This window comes from Petromyzon marinus, chromosome 15, assembly GCF_048934315.1.
Source record: "Petromyzon marinus isolate PM22_M1 ecotype Great Lakes invasive population chromosome 15, UKy_Petmar_22M1.pri1.0, whole genome shotgun sequence".
Taxonomy (NCBI): domain Eukaryota; kingdom Metazoa; phylum Chordata; class Hyperoartia; order Petromyzontiformes; family Petromyzontidae; genus Petromyzon; species Petromyzon marinus.
In genome coordinates, this window is record NC_133681.1 from 3,919,544 (window position 1) to 3,944,533 (window position 24,990).

The following is a 24,990-nucleotide window of genomic DNA, read 5'->3' on the forward strand; positions in this document are numbered from 1 at the left end:
ACCTTAATTATCATAAGTTTATGTTTCATACGGTATTTTAATCCATACGTGTGCATATAATTTAAAGCATGAGACGAAAATGCTTAAATAGCTATAATTCCTACAGACTTAATCAATGTAAATGTTAACACATTACCATGTCCGTACGCAAGCAACAATAACTACAAAGGTAAAATTATCACTTTTACATTTGTATGGACAATGCATTTAAAGAGAGGGGATGGAGCTGATTAAAGTTTGTAGCCAACTTTTTCATGGAGAAATTTGAGACTGACGCCATCCAGACTGCCACTCTACGCCCAACCTTATGGAAGAGGTACGTGGATGACACTTTTGTCATCTGGCCACATGGCCGGCCTTCTCTAGACCAATTCTTCGACCACATCAATTCCATACACCCAGCCATCAGATTTACCATGGAAGTCGAAAAAGATGGCATGCCTCCTTTTTTGGATGTCCTAATAAAAAAGAGACCTGATGGTTCAATGAGCCACTCTGTCTACAGGAAAACTACCCATACAGGATGCTTACCTGAAACCGGATTCCCACCACCATCCATCCCAGAAGAATTCCCTCATCAAGACTCTGCACCATAGAGCCCAATGCATATCCGACCAGGAACACATAGCCAGTGAACTCAAGCACGTACACCAAGCTGTTAAGGCTAATGGTTACTCCGACTACACAATCCGCAAAGCTATCACTCCAAACCATGAAGAAAGACCCTCTTGAGGAGCCTTTCAAAACCATCACTTTACCCTGCATTGCGGGGATCACAAAAAGATCTCCAAAATCTTGAATAAACACAAAATCCAGGCACGATTCAACAAATTACATAAAATCCGTGATCTGGTTCCGTCTGTAAAAGATGTGATTCCGGACATACAGTACCCTGGCATCTACAGACTAAGTTGCCTCTGTGGTAGTAGCTACATTGGAGAAGCCAAACGACATGTCTCGGACCGCATTCATGAACACAAAGCAGACCTAAAACACGGTAGGACCAACACCTCGGCCGTGGCAGATCACTGTTATAATTCAGTAGGCTCACATGACATTGACTTCGCCAAGACAGAGGTTTTTTGCAAGCCATCTGGCTACCATGAGAAATTCGTTCATGAGGCTATCCACATATACAAACACAGAGACAATTTCAACCGAGAAAATGGATTTTGGCTTAGCAATCGTTGGAAGGATTTGATAAACCATTTCGGGTCTTAATTGATTGTTCACGCTTACGGTGGCTTTCAGACCGCATCCATCATTTTCGTCTCCCCCTCCTTTTTTCCGAACATAGATGGACTCGTCCATCTGAACAAACTGTCAAATCGCTATCCGTGGTGCTAACGTTAAAAATAACCGCCACTTTTTTAATTTTTTTGCTGTGGTTTTCAACCTGATTATGATTGCTTGTGTTGCAGTCGAAACGTCGTGAGAATTGTATTTTTTATATTTGTATTATTTTATTGTTTCCCTTCTACGTGACTTTACCGAAAGAACCAAGAATATGAATCCCTGCAGTCACGAAAGCTTTAAATAAAAAAAACTGATTAAAGTTGTTTAATCTTATTGTGCTGCATTTAACATCATGGGGTTTTGCCATTCCAGCAATCCACACACCACACCGTTAGCAATGGAATCTTGTATTTCACCCTTACGATGCCATGATTCCACAAAAGGTGATACTATCTCCGTGCACAATTTAACTTTAGATCTGCAGAGTTGTGCGTTGAGTGGCACATGTACAGACCCGCTGATAAATTATATCGACAGTGCCAACTTAAAGCGAGTGGTTGCATTTAATGGTGCTGCACATGGGTAATTTGCAATTTGCAGATATCAACTGCGTGCAGAATATATATATACTCTATAAGGATCTATATCTGTGGGGGAGCAGTGATGCAGTGGTTAGCGCACTGCGCTACGAATCTGGAAACTCTAACTAGATATCGGGCCACTGCCAATGTCAGTCCTTCACTTCACCCGCAGTGACCAGCGTGGTGAAGTATAGTCAAACACCTCGCATGATCGACAAGACGCAGGAAGAATCCTTTATCCAGCAGTGCCTTCACAAGGGCTGTGAATTTATAGGATCCTATACCCGTGACATCATCTCTCCCTCTCCCACCGGGCAAGCAACACGCCCTCCAAATTGCCGCTCATCTATTCCACATTTATCGAACGAGCGGTGTAGCAGCCAATACGGTGGTGATGGTGTTGTCATTGTTGTTGTAAAAAATCGCTGCGCAAACATAAATAATGAGCATGAACCCATATCCAATGAATGGTTCGCAAAAAAAAAACATTCACTTATAAACATGCATTGCCGGGTGCTGCTGTGGTGCAGTGGTCAACGCCCTACGCTACGAACCCAGCGAGACCTCAGTTGGATTACCACCCACGGCTACACTCATATCTGAACCGGTTCTGGTCTCCGCCCCCACTTCACCACCAGGCACTGACCAGCATGGCGAGGTAGGGTCAAATCATTTCCATGACCGAAACATCGTCGGGAGACCTTCATCCAGCAGTGGCTTGACAAAGGGCTGTAAATTGTGCTTTTCATATACAGATTATTTATATGTTACTGTGTTCACCCGGGGTCGAGCAAGTTAATGTTAAATATGCAAAGCTATAAACACTTAAACGCCCGGGAGCTGTCCAAGGTACCCTGCATATTTAAATGAAAGACTTGGATAAGAGACTGCACGAGAAGGATCGGTGTACAGCGAGTATAATAGATATTATACAGGCATTCGTTAATCCACTGCTGGATGAAACATTCCCCATGGGGGTTGGTTGAACATACTTCAGCCACTCTGGTCAGTACGAGTTGGTGAAGGAGGAGGATAGGGGGGATGGGGCCACCCAAACCGCTTCCGATGCTACTCGCCACTGATGTTAGCTGTGGCCAGGAATCGAACTCTCGCTCGTGGGGTCTATTTCGCAGTGCAATTAGCGCAGTGAAATAGCCACTGCGCGCCACTGCTCCACCAATACTACGAATATTGAAACGGGAGGGCGCCATCCACGATCGTACACCCTGCATAGTCATGGCATGGGCACGGAGAAAGCACCCGCTGATAGCGAGGAGGGGAAAAGAAGGCAGATTGCGAGTAATGCATTTATTAAATGTGCGTCAGCGTGTCACGGTGGTGTGACAGTTACCACGTGTCTCACAGCAAAGAGTACCTGAGTTCGATTACTGACTCGGGCACTACCGTTCTGTGTGGAGTCTGTGCGTCCCCCCCCCCACGCCGCTCTGTCTTGCATTGGCTTCCTTCGGGTTCCCGGATTACTTCTGCGTAGCTTAAAACAAACTGTAATTGGTATTTGGGCAAATATCTTAATGCAACAACCCTGCTGAGAAAAAAAAACCAGAGTCTTAAGACGCAGTGTGGTTTTTTTTCCTGGGTGAATAGGTAATCGCTATGTACGTGTGTCTTCTGAACTTCTTTCGCACCATACACAGCCAACCGTGCTAATCCAAGGTGCGGGGAAACGGCAACAAACTAAACGCAAAAAAGCATAATATTCACGAAGCTTCACGTTCTAGATTTGAAGCTTAATTCTAGATTTGAAGTTTTCGTGACTGCAAGTATTCAAACTCTTTGGTTTTTTCGGTAAAGTCACGCAGGTAAAATAGGTAAAATAATTGAGCAGTACGAACTCGTGCACGTTACCGACGTTTGCAAAGAGATGCACATGCGTCACAATCCGTGATTTTGACAGCGTCAAAGGGAGCATTAAGAGATGTCTGCCCGACATCGGCATATCTGTAGGATACACTCGAACTCGCTGGCGTATGTTCAGCAATACTTTCCGCTGTAATACTGACGAGCACCTATATACATTGCATGTGAATTCTATATTGTCATTAATGTTGTGGCTTGGCTCTCCAACCCCCCGGCGTGCTGTACTAGTGACAAATTGGCCACGTTCTGTTTACGTGACAATCCGCACTAATTGGCTGTGTCGGGTGGTGGCGAGTTTAACGACACATTTATATATTTACGCGATCTAACCCAAAAAAAACCTGCATTATATATTATATTGGTCGCGAAAGCCTACGTGTTAAATTGTCATTTATATTCGTACGTGTGTATGTTGAACTTCTTTCGCACCGTACACAGCCAACCGTGCTCATGCAGTGCCTACTAGTATAATATGGGGAAAGTCGACCAACAGAGGCGTCATGAGGTTCTTTGAATACATTTTGTATTTTTGAGCTGAAGGCCGGGCCCGCCTTGCTGATGGAGTGCCCTCGCCAATGGCACGCCGCGCCAACACGGCAGTATTTGTTTTACAAGACTGTCTCGGGTTATGTCGGACGCTTGTGTTGTGACCGAAACGTCGTGATCTGTTATTTTTTCTACCTACGTGACTTTACTTAAAGAACCAAATAGTATGGATTCCTGCAAGTCACGAAAGCTTCAAATCAAGATTAAGACTGTCTAGGGTTTGCTTGCTTATACAAATGCTGCTGGACAATATTGGTCCGGAAAGCCCGTATGCTATTTTTTTTCTTTCCAGATATCGGAACGGAGGTCTATTTATTGCAAAACAAGAGCATTATTTTACGACTTTTAAAATAACGAACCCGTGCGCTCTGTATAAATAGAGTGAGCATTAAAAAAAACACGTTCATTCGTTGGCAATGAAACAATGTCTACTTGTTCCTACCATAGCTAACGCAATTTTTTTTATTTAAAGCTTTCGTGACTGCAGTAATTCATATTCTTAGTTCTTTCTGTAAAGTCACGTTGAAGGGAAACAATAAAATAATAAAATATATATAAAACAATAAAAATTCTCACGACGTTTCGGCCACAACACAAGTAGCCTTCTTCAGGTGAAGGAACAGAACTGTCGGGACGAGAGCTTCAATGAACGCTGCTAAGATTTGCAGCGTCTTTTCAGCTGGGTGAGAGAAGTGAGGCACCTTGACAAAGGAGTTTACATATCAAACAGGATAATTTAGCATTGAAATAGCTGAGGGATTAGCTTGTGACTGGTCACAGAAATAGCTGTGTTAAAGTCAAAGTTTACACATCAACAGAGCCACCTCGTACATGGACGCCAAAGGGGCTGCAACTACCCAACTATCATACAGTAAACCGATGTGAAAAAAACCGAAGTCTAAATTACATCAATATAATAAATGTACTCAATATATTCTTCAATAAGCTGAGCTACACTACACTATATAATGAATACCATATAGTAAACCAATAAAACTAAAATATAAACTACCTCAATGTTATCAATAAACTCTATATAATCTCCAAACAGCTGAGCTACCAACAATAAGTCGTTATTTATCGCAATGTTATATGGCGAAAAAATGGGTGGTTTCTACCCCTCAACGTCTGAACGGGGCTCGTAACTGTCAGTGGTGCTGGAGTTGGTTTACTATATGGTATTCATATAGTGTAGTGTAGCTCAGCTTATTGAAGAATATATTGAGTACATTTATTATATTGATGTAATTTAGACTTCGGTTTTTTTCACATCGGTTTACTGTATGATAGTTGGGTAGTTGCAGCCCCTTTGGCGTCCATGTACGAGGTGGCTCTGTTGATGTGTAAACTTTGACTTTAACACAGCTATTTCTGTGACCAGTCACAAGCTAATCCCTCAGCTATTTCAATGCTAAATTATCCTGTTTGATATGTAAACTCCTTTGTCAAGGTGCCTCACTTCTCTCACCCAGCTGAAAAGACGCTGCGAATCTTAGCAGCGTTCATTGAAGCTCTCGTCCCGACAGTTCTGTTCCTTCACCTGAAGAAGGCTACTTGTGTTGTGGCCGAAACGTCGTGAGAATTTTTATTGTTTTATATATATTTTATTATTTTATTGTTTCCCTTCAAAGCTAACGCAATGTTTAAGAAACGTACTCACTAGTGAGTGATGTCTATAGCATATAGTGTATTATTTATAACATTGCATATAGCGATATCGTATATGTTATGAAAAGAAAACTGTCTTTCGAACTGCGTTTTGCATTGAGTTTGTTGTTCTTCCTCCGCACCTCCGATTAGCACAGTTGGCTACGTACGGTGCTGAAGAAGTTCAAAATACGTACATACATACGTGCAAAACGCCAATAAAAAAACGAATCGGTCAGACATCCTTATTCGAGACCATGCTGCATAGAAATTTCGACTCCAAGTTCCCAGTCAAGTCCAGGTTCAAGACCTTCCTCTTATCTTGTCTATGACTGACTGCCTCTTCTCAAGAATACAGTATATACTTACTTACTATATATTACTCTATATATTACGATATATATTACGTCACACTGTTTATATACGGCGTCTTGAAACGCGGTTGTATTTAAACGCTGTATAACATCCAAACTATTGATTATATTGTAAATAACCTTGAGAACGCTGAGCCTTGGCTGGATAAATACAATATAATTTAATGTACAGCCCTTCATCAATACACTGCTAGATAAAGAGGCCTCGCCCACGCCTTTGGTTCATACTCATCGTTACTATTATTACTACTACTGTACTATTTTAAAAATAACGTGTAATTTTACGCTGACTCGATTGAACCCAACATGTTCAAAGAAATGTGTTGAGACAAATGTAAAACAAATATCACAGCGCTATGCCATCGCGGGTTCAACTGCCGCGCTGTTTATTCCCGCTCGCTGCGCGTATGTACGCTGGACTTCTTTCGCACCGTACGTAGCCAACCGTGATTCTCGGAGGTGCGGAACCCTGATGAAGAATGACAATAACCCCGATGGACAATCGCCATGTGGATTGTGTACGGCGCGCGAAATCGCACCGACAGACCGAAAGAGAAACACGTGTAGCGTTAGAGAAAGCTGCGAACGTTAATCGCATTGTTCAAACCGTTAAGACAAATTAAGCGAGGGGGGCTTGGGCAGAACACGGTCACGGCTCGAAGGGAGGATGGCCGATGGTTCAAGAATGATGACAGAAAGACAGCCAAGGAGCGGAGCGCGTTCGAGAGAGCGCGTCCGCCCGGGGAGATGGGATCATGAAATCGGCTCCCGTGCACGTGCTATTGGTGGATTATTACTACATCGCAGGATCGGCGGCTTGAGGAGGCCCTTCATCCAGCAGTGCATAGATCATGGCTGGCAATGACGACGAGGGCATCTCAGGGCGCTGTGTGCAGCGCGCCGGGAACAGTCGGCGTTGCTCACACTGTTTCGCATTTAAGAGGAAGACAGCCGAAGGCAGAGAAGGAGTGTTAAGATCTCGCTTCCAGAAGTGACAGAAGCAGAGAGTCGGCAGCACGGATTGCTGGGCAGGCGGTTCCGGATCACAGGAAGAGCAGAGGAGAAGAAGGTGGCTGTGTTCTCGAAGCGCGTTTATTAAATATTGCGATTAAAACATGCCAAGGGTGCGACTGTGGTCACCCAGAATAGAACATATAACGCCTCAAATGCCCGATTACAGCTGTTGCTATTCTCCTCTTTTATTCTTCCTGGTGACGAAAGCTTGTGTTGCGATCGAAACGTCGTAGTTTTTAGTTATTTGTTGTTATTTTCTTTGAACCTATCTACGTGACTTTACCGAAAGACCCAAAGAATATGAATTCCTGCAGTCACGAAAGCTTTAAGTCAAGATTTAGCTGTTGTTCTTCATCAACATCAGTCATACGAAGAAGACGATTATATACTGTAGTAGACGATGCCAACGTAGCATAGACTGTAGACTTCAATGCCCTAGCATCATCGACAAGCGAAGCACTCTGTATTGTTATTTATGATAAAAAAAATACATGTACGGCCTCCTTTTGTCAATGAAATGTTAGCCGAGGGTCTCCCACGGGCGAGGGTGGGGGTTATTTGACCATACTTCACCACGCTGGTCAGTGTGGTGGTTGGTGTACGCGAACAAAACACAAAGAAACACATGTTATATTTTTGCGGAGAGGCAAACGGTAAGCACAACATCTATTTGTCGATGCGCTTTGTTACGTAGTGGGTGGAAATGTGAGCTTGATATCCGATCGGGCAGTGACGGCAGTGGAGTGTTAATGTAGTCCAAAGAGACGCCCATCGCTGCAGGCAGTGATGAGAGGATGCGGCTAAGCGGTGCGTGACATCGGAAATGTCCTCTTCGTGCACCAGCGTGTAATTGAATTAGACAATACGAAGCAGCGATGGTGTGCGTGCGGATGAAAAAAAAAGATCATTACCGCCCACGCCACCAACGCTTTTGGACGTCTCGACTCTTACCACATTTTCCAACCGCACGCAACGATATCAATGTTGAAACGGGTATTTGTTATAGTAAAAAAAAAGGTATATAACATTGTGACGCTGCGTTGGCAGTCGTGCACAAGCACATACAAATCTAACTCGAGGGATTCGTCTCCAACACTGGCCTGAAATGTAAAACAAATGTATAATGGGCGACGCTTCGGAAAACGGCCCTTCTTCATAGCAAGGATTTCTCTCTCTCCGCTTTGAAACGCCATAGCCCTTCTTCGTAGCAATCTCTTTGCTGTGAAAAAGAGCCATTGGCCAACAGTCGCCCATAAATGTTTACTTTTAAGACATTGTTATTGACGAATGAGTTTGAGTTTTTTTGTTTGTTACAGACGACTTTACACACGTAATCAAATGAAAACTAAATACATGCGAATCTCTTGGTGTACGACTGTGGTCACCCAGAACAGACCATGGGACATCACACCTGTCAACCCCTGATCAGTGCCCTACCGTATTACAGACCAATTCAGACCTTATTGGTCACACCGTGCCCCTTATAAATCTCAACGTTCGTCCTACAAAGTCCCATCGCAATAGAGAAACGTCGTGAGAATTGTATTGTCTCATTTTGTTTTATTGTTTCATTGTCATTCTACGTGACTTTACCGAAAGAACCAAGAAGATGAACACAAACAAATAGACAAAAAAATGCCCGTATTGAAACGGCTGTACGCCGTATGGACCTGAAAACTCAATTTGCCTGTACAAGAATACGGGGTAAACCGTATGGGTTGACACGGTATGTTCGGAACATAGCACGAACGACTCGATGCCCGATTCACAAATACGAAGGAGGCATCATCAGAGCGACGCAGTCCGCTACTCCCGACGCAATTCGTATTATAATTCAACTCAAATAAATTACATAGCTGTTGAACATCGTTCATGGTGTTTTGCATGCTAATGACGAGATATCAGATGAAATGCAATGTCCGTGATATACTCTGAAGTAATGTATATAGATACATATACACCCCGCATCTTAAGAGCACCAACGTTATCATCACATCCAACAACTAGCACCGCCCCCGCATTTGCGCTGGATGTAACTTAAGCAAATAGCAAGCGATGTGGATTTCTTGATATTCAACAATTGCGATGGCCGATATCGGTGGGTTACATTTAAGTAATACACTACTTGTGACATGCTTATATAAATGACACTTGTATAAGTATGTTTTGCAGCGTGGTGAAATATGATCTAAACAATTCCCTACAATGGTCATATAACCCCCAAATACGCGGGGCGGTCCTCATCAGCTGTTAATTCAAAAAAGGGTTGTTCACGTGCATGTAGAGCTTCAACATTTGTTTTATTATATATTTTAAATAGCGGACAGTGTAATGCCTTCTTTAGGTGGTGGGTTTATACATATATACACACACTATGATGCCAACCCTCGGGACATCTGAAGGGTTGAACGTTAATTTAATGTTATCATTTGTTCACGAACTCTTGAATATTTAAACACGGTTTTATCTGCGAGCAATGCATATACCTATCTGAATGAATTTTACTGTTATTCAATACACTTCTGCTTGTACTATTTGTCGTATATAATATCGGATGTTTTTATCGCAATTGTTTAAACACAACATAATATCCTTCGAAATCGAATCGCGTGCGACACGCGTCCTACCAGCCTCGACACGAACGAATGCAGGTGTAAGGCTTCTAATATTTCCGATAATTTCGCGTGTTTGGTGGTGGTGGTGGCGGTGGTGTGTGCCATTGTCAGAAATTATTTTGAAGATAATTAAACACACGCGTGTTTATATGGCAAGGGTAATCGAAACGTGTTGAAATGTAAGACCGTACGATTCATCTGACGTATGATTGTGAATTGTGATGAGATGATATTTCAGTCGACTGTACACTATCTAAATAGTGTATAAAATATAAATTCCAGTCGTTGTGTATATTTACGAAACACATTTAAATTTTGATTTAAAGCTTTCGTGACTGCAGGGATTCATATTCTTGGTTCTTTCGGTAAAGTCATGTGTTGCAGTCGAAACGTCGTGAGAATTTTATTGTTTTCTATTTTATTATTTTATTGTTTCCCTTCTACGTGACTTTACCGAAAGAACCAAGAATATGAAACACATTTAAACAAACTGAGTGCATATGCTCTGCTGAATGAAAGCCTCCGCGTGCCGCGTCGGTCATGGGGCTCTATGACCATACTTCACCACGCAGGTCAGGGCTGGTTAGATGGAGGGGTGGGAGTACCCAAGACATCACGCGCCACTGATGTTAGCCGTGGCCGGCAATCGAAATCGGGTAGCCAGGCTCATAGCGCAGGGCGCGAACCACGTGACCACCTCTCAATATCCCCATTATGTACGTAACACTTATTTTTATTTCAATAAAACGTTTACTACCGAATGTTTTAATTAACGTCATCTCTTTTAAATAATAGAAATCTAACAAAATTATTTATATTTAAAAAAAAAAATTCTCAACATTTGACATCACTCGCACGTTTACACGCTGTCCGAATCGCTCCTCGGCACCAAACACAATTCAAAGTGAACCACATAAGTCTTGCGCAGCGGTTTCGGACACTGCACGACGAACCCCACACAGCCTGAGTTCGATTCCCAACCGTGACTATCACGAGCGGCGCGTTAAACCTGAAGCCAGCTTTGCGTACCCACTTCCCCAAGCAGTTCGCAAAACCCGCACGCTGACCAACGTGGTGGCGAAGTGTGGTCAAACATCCCACACGACGTACACGACGTGCGGATGGCCTCCATCCAGCAGTAGATTAACATAACTGTTTTTACAAACACATTTAAGAAAAAAACTACTCTACCTTATGAAGCCCGCGGAATAAAACGCCTTCTTCTTGCTTTCTTCCAAGAGCTGAATATTTTCTGCATCCATGGTGGCGATGTGCCACGCAGTGCCCTGCGCTCCCAAGCCCCGAACGCTGTTGTACACACGCGCCTACACAAACAGAACGCACGCACGCACAACCGTAGCGGGGATTTATGAACCCGCGCTCGTAAAGCAAGCTGGCACAAAACGACCGAGGATTTAAGCCGCAGTCAACAGATGGAATTAATATTTATTAAATAAATAAATATAGGAAACACTCCCCTTTAAGCGTGCACTTAAAATGTAGATGCCCGATGAATTTAGAATATAGGCATTCCCCTATTCTTTTTCCCCCGCAGCGCACAGCCTATGCAATCTGACCGCCAGGACGCAAAAGGCGGTTCGTAAATGTGCCAGTGTGTGAAGAGCACAAGAGAGGACCGGGGGAGGAGGGGGTGATGTAAGGAGCAGGAGGAGCAAGAGGATTGGGAGGTGTGATCATTGGGCAATGATTGCATCCACGGGATCTTCCAATCCACTGGGGTATACGCACGTGTGTGTGTGTGTGTTATTCTGCACTCGCATTGCTGACGCGCTTTGCTGCATTATAAGGGTCTGACCGAATTCAGTTCACAGCGAAGCTCACGGGGACGTGGAAGCGAAACGTCGGTCATCACGCTGAACAACGCACGGTACAACCCGAAAATGCATCAGAGATCTGTAGAGCACAACCGCGGAAATCCGAGCAGGAGCAATGTAAGGGTCTATTCAATCTGAAACAGAAAAAATAATCACCCGTGGTCAATCCACTGCTGGATGAATGCCTCCTCGAGCCGCCGCCTAATCCCGAAATTCAGCGAGATTGAATAATCCACTCTGCACCTGCGAGAGAGCTGATTTCATCACTCCATCTCTTCGGAGTGTGTACTCCTGTACGGATTCAATTATTTGGCTGCCACTCCATCGCAACTCTTGACCATCGGTCTGTCATCCCTTACAGCAATTACTTGCCCTACGCAAGCCCACTTAAATTATTTAAATATCGTAAATTATATATTTGATCTCTCTATGCTACATGTTATGCATTTGTTCCAATGTATGTCTCTTCTCGCCATCGTGCGCCGTGTAGTGGCGAGATGTTACCTACCTCGCCTGGTCTACAGAAGTATATTTGGAGATTGCAGGTCTCTCTCTTCCTGTGGTCGCGTGGATTTTCTTCTCCGGGTCCTCCAGTTATTCCCTCCACATTTAGAAACATGCGTTTAGATAATTTGGCTGCTGTAACTTTTCACGTAATAAGCGCTGACGTGTGGCCAGGTTGCTTCTGAAAAAGAGCTGTATTGCCCAGTGGATCTTACCTGGTAAAATAAACAATAGATTTTTATCGCAACTCTTGACCACGCTTCTTTGCGCACGGTTTTTTTTTCCTTTTGTTCCATTGATTGAGTCGTAGCAGGTAAAATACACTTATGAAAACGTGATTCTTTAGACGCGCAGGTATTTTTTATTTTCAAGATTACATTCAGTTTCCCAAAGGTGCTCCAGAGAAAGCAAAAACGAGAAATTCAAATCAAGCATTTGCATGGTTTCTCCAACATTTTATAATATACGGTTTTTTCCCCTTGGGAGCATTTTAATTTACGTATAACGAAACGTGCATTATTTGCTAATATCGGAAGGGAAGAGCGTTCCAGACGGCCGCAGAAGCGCATCTGAAAGCGCCGCGCGATGCGGTGACCGCCTTCTTTGTCGACGGGGAACCAAAAGCTGCTGCTGCTGCTGCTGCGAGGATGACCGCAGTTCGCTTTGATAGTTTATGTGTTATTATTTTTAAAGCAGTGTTATCGACGAACTGTGTTGCGTTTTTTGGTTTAAACAACGCAACCCAAGTGCCCACGCAACTTGCAGCATACACATCAAGTACTGTATTTGCCTGGTTTCTCAAACATTTGTTTTATAACTTGCGTCCCCCCCCACCTGGAAGCATATACAGGTATGTATTTTTTGTACATACAGTATTATGAACGTGCATTATTTCCTAATATCGGAAGGAAGAGCGTTCCAGACGGCCAAAGAAAGCGCCAGGCGATGCAGTGGACCATCTGCTGTTGTGCTGGCTCATGCATAAAAAAAACATTTTGAAAGCAGTGGTCATTGACGAATTTGTTTTTTTGTGTGTGTATATTTTCTTTTTTATTTTCTTTAAACGACGCGCCCAACTGCCCGCGCAATCTGCAGCATCGCAAACAATTTTTTTTTAATGTTTTATCAAAGTGCCGCCTCTCGCTGTGACCCCTCGTCGTTGCCGGGCATGGCGGACAGCGTGGCAGCGTGTACGGCGGGCAGCGGCGTTCACTTCGATCTCTCGCAAATCATTTCCCTGTCCGACAGGTAAAAAAAACAGTCAACGACACTCGGTGGCTCGCGTTATCGCTCGCTGTGTGTCGCCGCTCATTATATTGGGGGGGTGGGTTGTATTTGTTTTTTTTTGTTAATTGTTTGCTTATCGAGGCCTAGCCACGATTGTGAAGCGCGCACCTTGCCTGGAAAGCGTGCCGTTTTCCGGCCCTCCCCGAGGCGGGTGGCCATGCCTCGCCGAGGCTTTCCGATAACGAGGAGGCCGAATGATTAATAATATTTTAGGAAGATCAAAACAATTAAACGTTCGCAGTCTACGTGTTAACTGCGGTGCGATTGTGAGATGGGATTGATCGCACGTGGATCACCGTGGATATTACAAATTGTGTGTTTGCACAAGTATAAGTTATCTCGGAATTATGGTGTGTATGTGTGTAGCATCGGTATGTCCGTAATGTTGACATGAAAATGCATTTTGATTTAAAGCTTTCGTGACTGCAATGATTAATATTATTCATTCATGAATAATATTGGTCGCGAAAGCCTACGTGTTAAAATGATTCATATTCTTGATTGTTTCGGTAAAGTCACGTTGAAGGGAAACAATAAAATATATTGTTTTATATATATTTTATTAACGTGACTTTACCGAAAGAACCAAGAATATGAAAATGCATGTTTCACTATATATTGACACGAGCGTATTGTTCTTTCTATTCAGCTTCGTTGTCTTGATTACTGTTGTTACATTGTTTTTACATCTTTATTTTGGTGATTCGAAAACATGGTTAATCTAAATTGTCTTATGGTTGTTGTTGTTGTTGGCTTGCACCACATTGATTTTAACACACAGCGTTTTAACATGTTTTTTTTTGCGTGGAATATTTTGCTGGTTTATTCCAGGATGTTTCTGTTACGCGTTGTCGCTTTAAGATGTTCTGTGTTCAAATTTAGTTTGTTGCGGTTGCACCCGACTTAAGAGCCGCATGGCTCACAGGACTATACCTAATAAATGAAACTTGAAACTTGTTTGCTTCGGCATCGTGCCGTGTGATAAAATAAAAATACAGTACTCTGAATAATTTTCACATTGTTCGCTGTTACATTTTCTCTTGTCAATGTAAACATTTGCTTGTACGCTTTTACCCCATTTATGCCGGGAGTCACCTTTGACAAATAGATGTTTTAGCTCGGTGGGCCTTTACCCGTGGCTGAACTAAATTAAATACCACTTCGTATAAGCAAACGGCCACGGAAGATGTCAGACATTAATCGTAAAAGTTCCCTTAATTTCCCTAATTGCTACACTAGGTGGTGCTGGTGGTGTACTTTTAAGTCGATTTCTTCTTTCCACCAAAGCGTGTTTGCCTCCTCAGAGCTGGGTGATATCCAATCTGGATGGGGAAAAAACACACATTTGATACGATGCTGTTTTTGTGCAATTATTGATGACCGTGCCGAAATTATTAACTAGCACAGGGATCGGCAACTTGTGGTTTCTTTATAAGGACTGCTTCGTGACGTTCTTTATTAAGGACTACCTTCTCGTAATCATCACAAATGCATTGCGGCTCTTGAAATATTGAAGTTTATATATTTTTTTTACCGAATTTCAAAATAAACGTCTCCTCTTGTTATTTTGGTTGCCGACCCCTGAACTAGCGATGAGTGTGACTTGAGCACAGTTGTGTACATTACAGTATCCTCACTGTGTCTTGTCTGTCATTCTTACACGTACATTGTACCGCCTGTGTGCAATGTGCATGTACAGCCCTTCGTCTCAGTTCAATGCTGGATGGGGCCTCCTCTCACCAAGGCCGTAATTATAATATATATGTTAGGGGGGACACATACCCCCCAATATTCAAATATGCTCAAAATGTCCCCCCCCCCCCCCAATATATTGCTATAAAATAGATTTCTGTTTATATGATTGTGGTTATGGTTGTACTTTATTAATCCCTAATCTCTGCCATTACATACAATGAAACAAGAAAAGGTTAAAAAAGAAAAAAACAGAGCAATGTAATACAATACACTATTAGGCATTATTGTAAAAAAATAAATAAAAAGTCCATCCTATGTGTTAGTGAATTTTTTTAAAAATATATTTTAGGCAGGAAATGGCAGGAAATTCGTTTTCAAATTTCGATTTTTTTTCTGGGGGGGGGGGGGACCCCCTGCTAGATTTGGTCCCCCCCCTAATGTAGACTCGATGGCTACGGCCTTACCTCTCACGCCGTGCGGGTCGTGGGTGTTATTTAGCCCACTGGTCATTCGCCGATCGAAGACGAGACGCATGGAACGTGTGCGAGCATAGAAGCACAGTACAACGATGTATGACGCTTCGCTGCTCTCTGCTGCCTGTAACGTAACGGCTAATCGTACGAACTGGCGAAGTTTTGTGGCTGTATTCATGCCCGGATGCCTGGCTGGCGCGCAGCCGTGAACGCATGGGCATTGGTGAAGTTAACGCGGAGATTTTCGTGATGGGCCCTTTACCTGCATCACAACCCCCCCTCAACCCGCGCAAAAGCGAGGGAGGTGAGTGAGATAGAGGAGGGTGGAGAGTGAAAGGGAGTGAAACGGAGAGGAAATCGAGAGAGAGAGAGAGCAAATTGGAGAGAGAAGAACGAGGGAAAGTGACAAGCAGTGGGGGAGGGAGGATTAGGGAGAGGGAAGAGTGGTTGAGACGGGTATTAAAGAGAAAGCGGTTGAGAGGTGAGAGAGAGAGACGCAAGGAGAGAGATAGGTGGGGAGTGAAGTGGGTGGAGATGTGGTGGAGGGAGGAGAGAGATATGGAGAGGGAGGCAGATATAGCAGAGGGGGGACAGATACATCGAGAAATGGACAAAGTGAGAAATCGAGATACATTGGGATATACAGCTCAGAGATGGCAAGGTAAAGTTGGAGAGGGCTCTGTCATACCCTATTAAGGTTGCTGGAGGGACGAAGGGACGGGTCTCGTCTAAAGAACATGCAGCCGCTTATATTAGGAATCGACGTTTGACTGGAATGATGGACGGATGGTCACGTTCCAAGGTCGTGCGAGCTGCTAGTATTAATATGAAAATGTATGTCCTCGTAGAGGACCAATAAAACGGGAACGTGCTTTTCTGCGTCCGCCTTAAGTAGATCATTATTTGATTAAGCAATTAGCCATGGTCAATCCACTGTTGGATGAAGGGCTTCCCAAGCCGCCCTGCTATATATATACAAAAATCATTTTTTTCATCGCAGGAGTCGGCAGTCTCCGGGGTCGGAGCCGTATGTGGCTCTTTAAGGCTCACAGGGCTATACCAAAATAAAGAAACTGAAACTGAAGGACTGCTTCTTGACGTTATTCACGTTCGTTGTGCACTCGTAAAATGTAGATTTTTTTGTTATACCGAATTTGACACAAAAAATTTAATTTTTTGTTGATTGCCGATCCCTGGTCTAGCACCTGCACGCAAGTTCATTTCTTGCTCGAAATTATCTTTACATTCTGTCGAACGAGATGAATGGGAAAAAAATGAATGTGCGTTGCGGCTGTACACTTGCAATCCCAGCAGATGGCGACTTGTTGCCTTATTCGCTGGGGTAAGGGCACGGGGCCACCTTACGCAGCAATTCCCCCAGACTCATACCCACCCACGCCACGGCTTTCCACGTTATAATCAATGTCTTTCCCCATTCAAAGACAAACTAACTCGTTCCACGGGGCAGAGAGCGTTGATTGCTTAGCGCGTCACGTGGGATGTGTTTAACAATCATCGGGCGGGTGCAGCGAGTTTATTTGAATGAAGGGGAGTACATCGGTAAACGTGGTAGGTCGCGAGGACTGCATTTTGGGAAAACTTGGTTCGAACGTCACGGTTAACGGAGTACGGCGCGGAAGAAGTTCAACATAGCCGGCCGCTTAAAATGAACGTAATTATGCACTTACGCAGTATGCCCACGAGATGGCTCTACGACCCATCTACACAAGTACAGTATTCTGTGTGAGCTGAACAGGTGACCATAGTTTTCACTTGTGACAGGGGCCACTTTCCAGGCAGCTTGCCCTTGAGCGCCAGCATAGCATTGCGGGCTGTACGCCGGTGCTTATGATCTGTAGTCCAAGTAGATCGGCATTAACTACTGCAGTCTGCATCGAATATTTTTTAAAATAGATTTCAACCTGTAACTTTTCATAGCCGGGTAAAAGCTCGCCCGTTCTTTTTTCATGCCTCAGTTATTTCGTAGTGACCTTCCACATTTTATTTCATCGCACGATGTCTTCCCCTGCTTTTTTTGTGTTTCCCTTTCTCTGTATTGACTTCTCCGTATCTAATTATGTGCCTTGTGGTAGCTACCAACACCAGTTTTTTTTGCTTAATGTGCACGGTCATGCCACGGTTACCATGGTGTGTGGAGGCTTGAGCAAGTACAATGCCTGCTCTGTTGATGTAGGAGTATTTCCTTTTCACTCAAATTTCAAAAGACCCGTTGGAGAGGCATTTATATAACACTATGTAAATGTTTTTTTATTTTGTCCCTGGGTAGTAAGTGTTATTTCCTAATTGCTTATGCCTCAAAAGTACAGAAAATGGCTATTATTCCCCACAAACTTTGCTTTTGTGACCAGGACATTGATATTTTGAAATTTTCCAGAACATTCCAGATAGATTCTGTGCTGAGTAAACTTGGAGTAACTTCTAGAACATTCTAGAACTTCCCAGTAATATAAATAGTAGTATAAATAGTAGTTTAAATACAGGGGCCTTAAGCCCACCAGTTCAGATTAGTTCCAGCTGCCTAAGTGGATACATATTTGAATTTTTCTGAGATGGCATCAAGAGACTGCAAGCATCCGGCAGACGCATTTTTATATGTCTGCAGCCAATTTATCAAGACAAGAGCGAAAAAGTACTCTGGAAGCATCTGCTAAGATGTGTGAGGCTTACAAGGCATATTTTGGCATGCCTGTCGGGGATCAAGACAAACCCTGGGCACCTCATTTCACCTGCGAGCAATGCAAAAAAACATGGACAATTGTTACTTGCAATTTTATGTTATAAAATGTGTTAACATTTTTTAAATTGTAAACATTTTTTATCTAAAATGTTTTACAATTTTCAATGTTATCGAAAAATTATATCATATATGAAAAATGTTGCGAGAATCTTATACATTAGACATGGGTGAAATAAATTTATTTTTGTAGGATGGTACAGAGGGGAAAAGAGAGCCATGAAGTTTGCTATCCCAAGAATTTGGCAGGAACCCACTGACCACTCAAGCAACTACTTCTGCATGGTGGACCCTTTCAAACGTTGGACTGGCAAGAACGCACCTGCTATCACGTATCCGGATTGTCATTCATCGCCCCGGTGCCACACTGCCATGAGCTCCCCGTACCCACTCTTCCGGAGAGAGAACAGCCTTCTTTAGAAGAGCAGCAAGTCAGAGAGCGAGGAAGATGTAGAACCAGATGACAATTTCAGAGGTGGAGCTGAGGAGAGAAACCCATACTACCCCAACCGACTTGATCGGAGATCTTGGTCTCACCAAGTCCAATGCCGAGCTTTTGACGTCTAGGCGCAAGCAGTGGAACTTGTTGGATGAAAGTGTGCAAGTCGCAGATCAGAGGAAGCATCACCAACCTTTTTGCAGCTTCTTCACCCGTCAAGATGGGCTCTGCTTCTGCCACAATGTGACCAGTCTGTTCGAGGCAATCGGAATCGCCTGTAACCAGAATGAGTGCCGCCTCTTCATTGACAGCTCATCCAGGAGCCTCAAAGCCGTGCTGCTCCATAATGGTAACAAGTACCCGTCTCTTCTCCTGGCTCACTCGGTGCACCTCAAAGAGGATTACAACAGCATCAAGACCTTGCTGTATGCCTTGAAGTATGATGAGTACGGCTGGGAGGTCATCGGAGACTTCAAAATGGTGACATTCTTGATGGGCACCCAAGACGGTTTTACCAAGTTTCCCTGCTATCTTTGAATTTGGGACAGCAGGGACACCAAGGCGCACTACCACAGGCAGGACTGGCCACAGCCGACCAAGTTCTCTGTGGGAAGGAACAACGTCAAGCGGGAGCTACTGGTGGACCCCCGGAAGGTGCTGATGCCACCACAGCACATCAAATTGGGCCTTGTGAAACAATTGTTCAGAGCTAGAGATAAGGAGTCGGCAGCCTTCAAGTACCTTCAAGACTTCTTCCCTAAGCTGTCTAAGGCAAAGTTCAAAGCCGGTGTCTTTGTCGGACCACAGATAAAGAAGATCCTGGAGTGCAATGAATTCCCCAAGAAGCTCACTAGTAAGGAGAAAGCAGCTTGGAACAGCTTTGTCGCAGTGGTTCGTGGTATCCTGGGCAATCACAGGGTCGAAAACTGTTGAGCTGGTTGAGACTCTGGTGAAGAACTACGGCACAATGGGCTGTAGGATGTCCCTCAAAGTCTATATCCTTGATGCTCATCTTGATACATTCAAGCAGAACATGGGAGCGTACTCGGAGGAGCAAGGCGAGCACTTCCACCAGGATATACTGGACTTTGAACGCCGCTACTAAGGGCAGTATATTCGTGAAAGTGATTTACAGTATAATCATAAATCTTTTGTAGTCATTTTTTAATTACTTTAGTATAAATACATGTAAATTATTATTCATATGTTGTTGTTTTCAAATTGTCACTGTCCTGGTCACAAAAGCAAAGTTTGTGGGGAATAATAGCCATTTTCTATACTTTTTTAGGCATAAGCAATTATGAAATAACACTTACTACCCAGGAACAAAAATTGTGTTACATAGTGTAATTATTGGTCTCTTGGGAATCGGATGCAGATGTAATGCGGTTTTTGCACGGATGAGGTTTGTTCGTTACATTTCGGTTTAATTTAACGGGCATTGCGGCTGGAGTGTTTGTTTCAAAACTATATTTTACAGATCCATTATTGAAAAAACATGCGTGAAATGTTTCCCGAGTCTTATGTTTTGTCACGTTTTACATAAGTACCTTTATGTAATCCAGGTCCGCTTATCCACTGTGCACAACATGTACACTTCGCCTCGGGATAATGGTTGGAGGGATTATTGCAATACATTTTCAAGCACATGCTTGTCACGCGGTGCGCATTTGATAACACTATGTTCTGCAGCTGCTTTCCACGGTAGCGTAATTACATTTTTTAATAGCATGCCTCTAGACTTGCCCGTGACACTCCCAACATCATCGTCCTGGCTTGTTTGCATGTCGCGTGTTTTTTTGGAAAGCTTCACGCTTATACAGTGCCCCTGTACGTATATATAAACACACACACACGACAAGCCCCCTTTTCCTCCCATTGCCGTCACTAGACGCGTGCGTTCGTCACAGCTGCTGACACATAATAGGGGCAGGCCGGTGGAGGGGCGTGCTATTAATAAACGGACAGGACTCTTAAGCCGCACCGCGTACGACTTTAGCTTCTCATGTTGTCGCGAGTGGCCGAACGCGAGCGCCAAACAGAAATCTCCGTTTGCCCCATAGCCAAACAAACTCCTTTCGGCAGATAAATAGGCGTTGGGTCATGGGAACATTTCATCCGCGCTTGTAGTTACAGAGGGGCAATATTAATGACTTACGTGACGAAAAAATAGCTATCCATGTTTTGTTATGGGTTTTTTTTTTTAACTGAACATGCACATATGATGGTTTGTTTGCCCAGATGAGTGCTAACGCGGCTGCCCAGATTTTTTGTTTGGCTTGCTGTCGTGTCATTTATTTAATACAAAACTAGCATGTATAGGCAGGACATTTACTTTGGTGCTATTGTTTCAGGACAGTCAAGTTTTCACTTTAATCCTAGGTAAGTCTTCCTTTGAACTGCTGTACTATTGCTCTTCAAGTGTATTTGATTTAACGTGTTTCGAGTGAATATTTTAGTTAATAGTTGAGAGATAACGGTCACAAATGTTTAATAGTGCCTTGTTTCTGGATGAATGAAATTTGATGTGAATAACTTTTGCCGATTGTTATTGGTGGCTTACTGCGTGAAGTTTCGTGTGGAAAAAACTGAATCGGTGTTGGAAAATATATCCGTTTTCAATGTATGGTTTTTTAATGAAAATGTTCTGTATATGCAACAGTGTGGTGTCATGTGACAGCTGTGCAGAATAATAGAGCATAATTGAAATAATTATTGGCATTTAATAAAGCATCCACTTCAATATGCGCATCAAATATTGTTCGATATTCCAAGCGTTAAATAGTATATATACCTTTGACTCTTAGAATGTTTTGTTTCTGACTGCATGCTAAGATGTTTTTACTCCTGAAATTAGATTAACAGGAAAGCCTTCGCAGTTGCCTTTTGGGCGAGAACTAACTGCAAATGGTTAATGGTTACTGCGTACACCACGATGCTAACAGTGATTCCAGCACATTAAAATGTCAAACTTTAAATTCACGTAATTATGTTCAATGTGCTATATCTTGTCCACGTTTTTTCACCTGGCTCCTCCTTACACTGGCAACTCCTCATCCCGTCCTTTAAACTAGTGGCGCTCTTCCCAAAAATGCTGTGTCCGTCCGTTTGTGCATTTTGGTTTCTGGGAACTGTCGACCGTGACGCAATATTAAGCACATGCCCCTGCCGCTGCTGCTGGTAACTGCCGAGATGTTTGTAGATGGCATAAAAGGATTGTATTCGCGTGTAACAAACTGCATGTAATAAATAGTGACCTTTTTTTTTAGCCTGTATTGTTTTTGTTTCAGGTTATAAAGCAAACGTTGACCTTGGTTGATTTGGGTCATTGCTCACCAACTAATTAAATGTATTTCAACTGGCTTCATAACTAATGAACATTTTTGCTCATGGCATTGTTTGAATGTGTAGTAATAATCAGTATATTAAAGTTTCAACTAAATATTATTTTCATTCCTCTGGGCCTAAAAAGTCACACGGTTCCATTAATTTCTTAAAACCCGGTGCTTATAGTTCACTACGTATTAGGAGTATTGCCTTAATGAGTGCTTTGCCATAATTGAATACACATGTAGATACTATTACTTTGACAAAACTGTCATTTCTAGGAACAACATTTAAAATTATATTCTTGTGAAAATATGTAAACGTTTATGGGTACAGTACTGTCTTCAGTTTTTTCTCCATCCTGCTTATCAAACAATTTCGTACTCTAGTTCTTACAAAGTATTTTGTTTCAAGGCTGTGAACGTACAGCGTTATTTGTCAACAATATATAATGAATTGGATAGAACGTGATGTTATTAATTTCATGTCATTAAGGGATTTAAAAGTAAAAAATAAAATATATTATATATTCTTAGTTTTTTTCGGTAAAGTCACGTTGAAGAGAAACAACAAAATAACAAAATATATATAAAACAATAAAAAATTCTCACGACGTTTCTGCCGCAACACAAGTGGCCTTCATCAGGTGAAAGGAAGAGACTGTCTGGTAGGACAGCGCTGGAGTGAAAGAGCCACGTTCAGATCACGACCTTTAAGCTGTGTGAGAGGAAACAAAGCGCCTTGACAATGGAATTAGCATATAATTTAGCATTGAAATGGCTGAGTGATTAGCTTGTGACTGGTCACAGAAATAGCTATGTTAAAAGTTACAAGCTAATCACTCAGCCATTTCAATGCTAAATTATATGCTAATTCCATTGTCAAGGCGCTTTGTTTCCTCTCACACAGCTTAAAGGTCGTGATCTGAACGTGGCTCTTTCACTCCAGCGCTGTCCTACCAGACAGTCTCGTCCCTTCACCTGATGAAGGCCGCTTGTGTTGTGGCCGAAACGTCGTGAGAATTTTTTATTGTTTTATATATATTTTGTTATTTTGTTGTTTCTCTTCAACGTGACTTTACCGAAAAAACTAAGAATATGAATTACTGCAGTCACGAAAGCTTTAAATCAAAAAATAAAATATATTGTTAACAAATTCATAAGCGTAGCATCCACATTGCGGACTTATGAAATGCATTTTTTTGCCCGAATTATTTTTATTTTTATCAAGCTACAAACTTGAGTTATTTCCTTAAACACGTCTGAATACTGAACATTTTTACTGTATTGCAACACAGACAAGTATGTCACCTGACTTACCGAAGTCGAGGGCTCATTTGTACATGTTACATTTTTACATGTACAGTAATTCCTTGTTTCTAATGGTAGATGCATTCCTGATAAGTGCTGCGTTATGCAAAAACCAGGTTAAGCGAGCAATTCCTGTTACTGAATTGCATTTGCACTATAAAATCAGCCTGCTGTCATCCTACGGCAGAGCAAATAACTGATATGTGGGAGCGCCGCTCAGCTGCGTAAAATCAAGAATGTAGTTCGTCTGACACTCAGAAACCGAGTTATAACGGGCGCGTTCCACATTGTGCAATGCGTTCTCGAATGGAGAAACTGTGTTATCGCGAAAATGCGTTGTGTGAGCACCACGCGTCAAGCAAAGACTTACTGTGTTGCGTAATCAGCGTAAAGGGTGAGGAAATGGATGTCGAAATGAATCAAAGAAAGGAATTTTGCATCTCAACATGTGATTCGGGTCACTGTACTGGTGATGTACAATGGTGCCTATGACATTCTTTTTAGTTTTAACATCACTTCCTCCACATTCCAAACATACCTTAAACGCAGTTTAACATGCAGGCTTTCGTGACCAATATTCGTTGGTTGTCATCACCAGCAAAACTTCTTACTCATTGTAAATATTGTGGGTTTACTCTCCAACAAACCAGTGTGCTGAAGTTGTAACTATCTAACCCAAAAAAACTATTTTGGATGTGTTAAATCCATAATACCAATGTTTTTTCTAATTTATTGAGTGTATTTAATTGTCCCATGTGACTGGCTGCATTTGAACACATGCTTGTTGGTTTAAACTAAAATAATCTTTTACCGAAAGCGATGAGGAAAATTCCAGCATGCCGGAATATTTAGTTATAATTATGTGATCGCTTTGGATCGATCACAAAAACTAAACACTTCCGTATATATTTTAAAAAGTCTGTGAGATTTATTGCCGCTTAGTACCGGGTCGATGACGTTGCGTTCTCCTTTTCCATTTATGTTTGCCGCCCTCCTCAGCAATGACGACTCGCTACAGGGCCTGCTGGAAAAGCTGCCCCAGCGCCCACCACTCGCGCCACGCAAGCGCACGACCAGCCAGAGCAAAACTGAGCCGCCGCTGCTGCGCACCAGCAAGCGTACCATCTACACGGCCGGTCGGCCACCTTGGTACAACGAGCAGGGAGCGCAATTCAAGGAGGCTTTTGTCATAGGTAATACTGTACGCGCCAAAAATGTATATTATCTGGCAGCTCGACAGATTGATGTCCACCGCACTTCGCGCTGAACCGATTTGTTCTCAAATCTTCCCTCGGTCCGGTCGTAGGTTTAGCTAAAATGGAAGGCTGTGCGATTCTGTAAATAATTCAACATGTTAGGAGTCGAAAAAACTGTGTTGTTGATGCATACATTATATTTTCGGTATTTTAAAAGCATTTAGTTTATTAGACAGAGTTCTCATTGTATGATTGCCCCGGGGATATGCAAAACCAGT

General features: G+C 42.8%; 2 protein-coding genes across 7 annotated transcripts in view; one reads left to right on the forward strand and one right to left on the reverse strand.

Annotated features, from left to right (window-relative positions):
* Positions 1 to 23,809, reverse strand: part of LOC116942590 (proton-coupled zinc antiporter SLC30A2-like) — a 45,697-nt gene extending 21,888 nt beyond the window's left edge. The window contains exons 1-4 of one of the 5 annotated variants that reach the window (XM_076067221.1): positions 23,526 to 23,535; positions 14,775 to 14,839; positions 12,235 to 12,327; positions 11,083 to 11,216 (exon numbers count right to left, since the gene is read on the reverse strand). In XM_076067221.1, the coding sequence (XP_075923336.1) occupies positions 11,083 to 11,153 (71 nt within the window). In that variant the 5' untranslated portion in view covers positions 11,154 to 11,216; positions 12,235 to 12,327; positions 14,775 to 14,839; positions 23,526 to 23,535. Of the gene's footprint in view, positions 1 to 11,082; positions 11,217 to 11,882; positions 12,213 to 12,234; positions 12,328 to 14,774; positions 14,840 to 18,373; positions 18,396 to 23,525 lie in introns of those variants that run through there. The other 4 variants (XM_076067218.1, XM_032954674.2, XM_076067219.1 and 1 more) reach the window with 4 other exon arrangements.
* The window catches only part of UCKL1 (uridine-cytidine kinase 1 like 1), a 28,388-nt gene continuing 16,585 nt past the window's right edge, over positions 13,188 to 24,990 (forward strand). Inside the window, exons 1-2 of one of the 2 annotated variants that reach the window (XM_032954671.2) lie at positions 13,188 to 13,478; positions 24,516 to 24,709. In XM_032954671.2, the coding sequence (XP_032810562.1) occupies positions 13,348 to 13,478; positions 24,516 to 24,709 (325 nt within the window). In that variant the 5' untranslated portion in view covers positions 13,188 to 13,347. The remainder of the gene's footprint in view (positions 13,479 to 24,515; positions 24,710 to 24,990) is intronic. The other variant, XM_032954672.2, reaches the window with a different exon arrangement.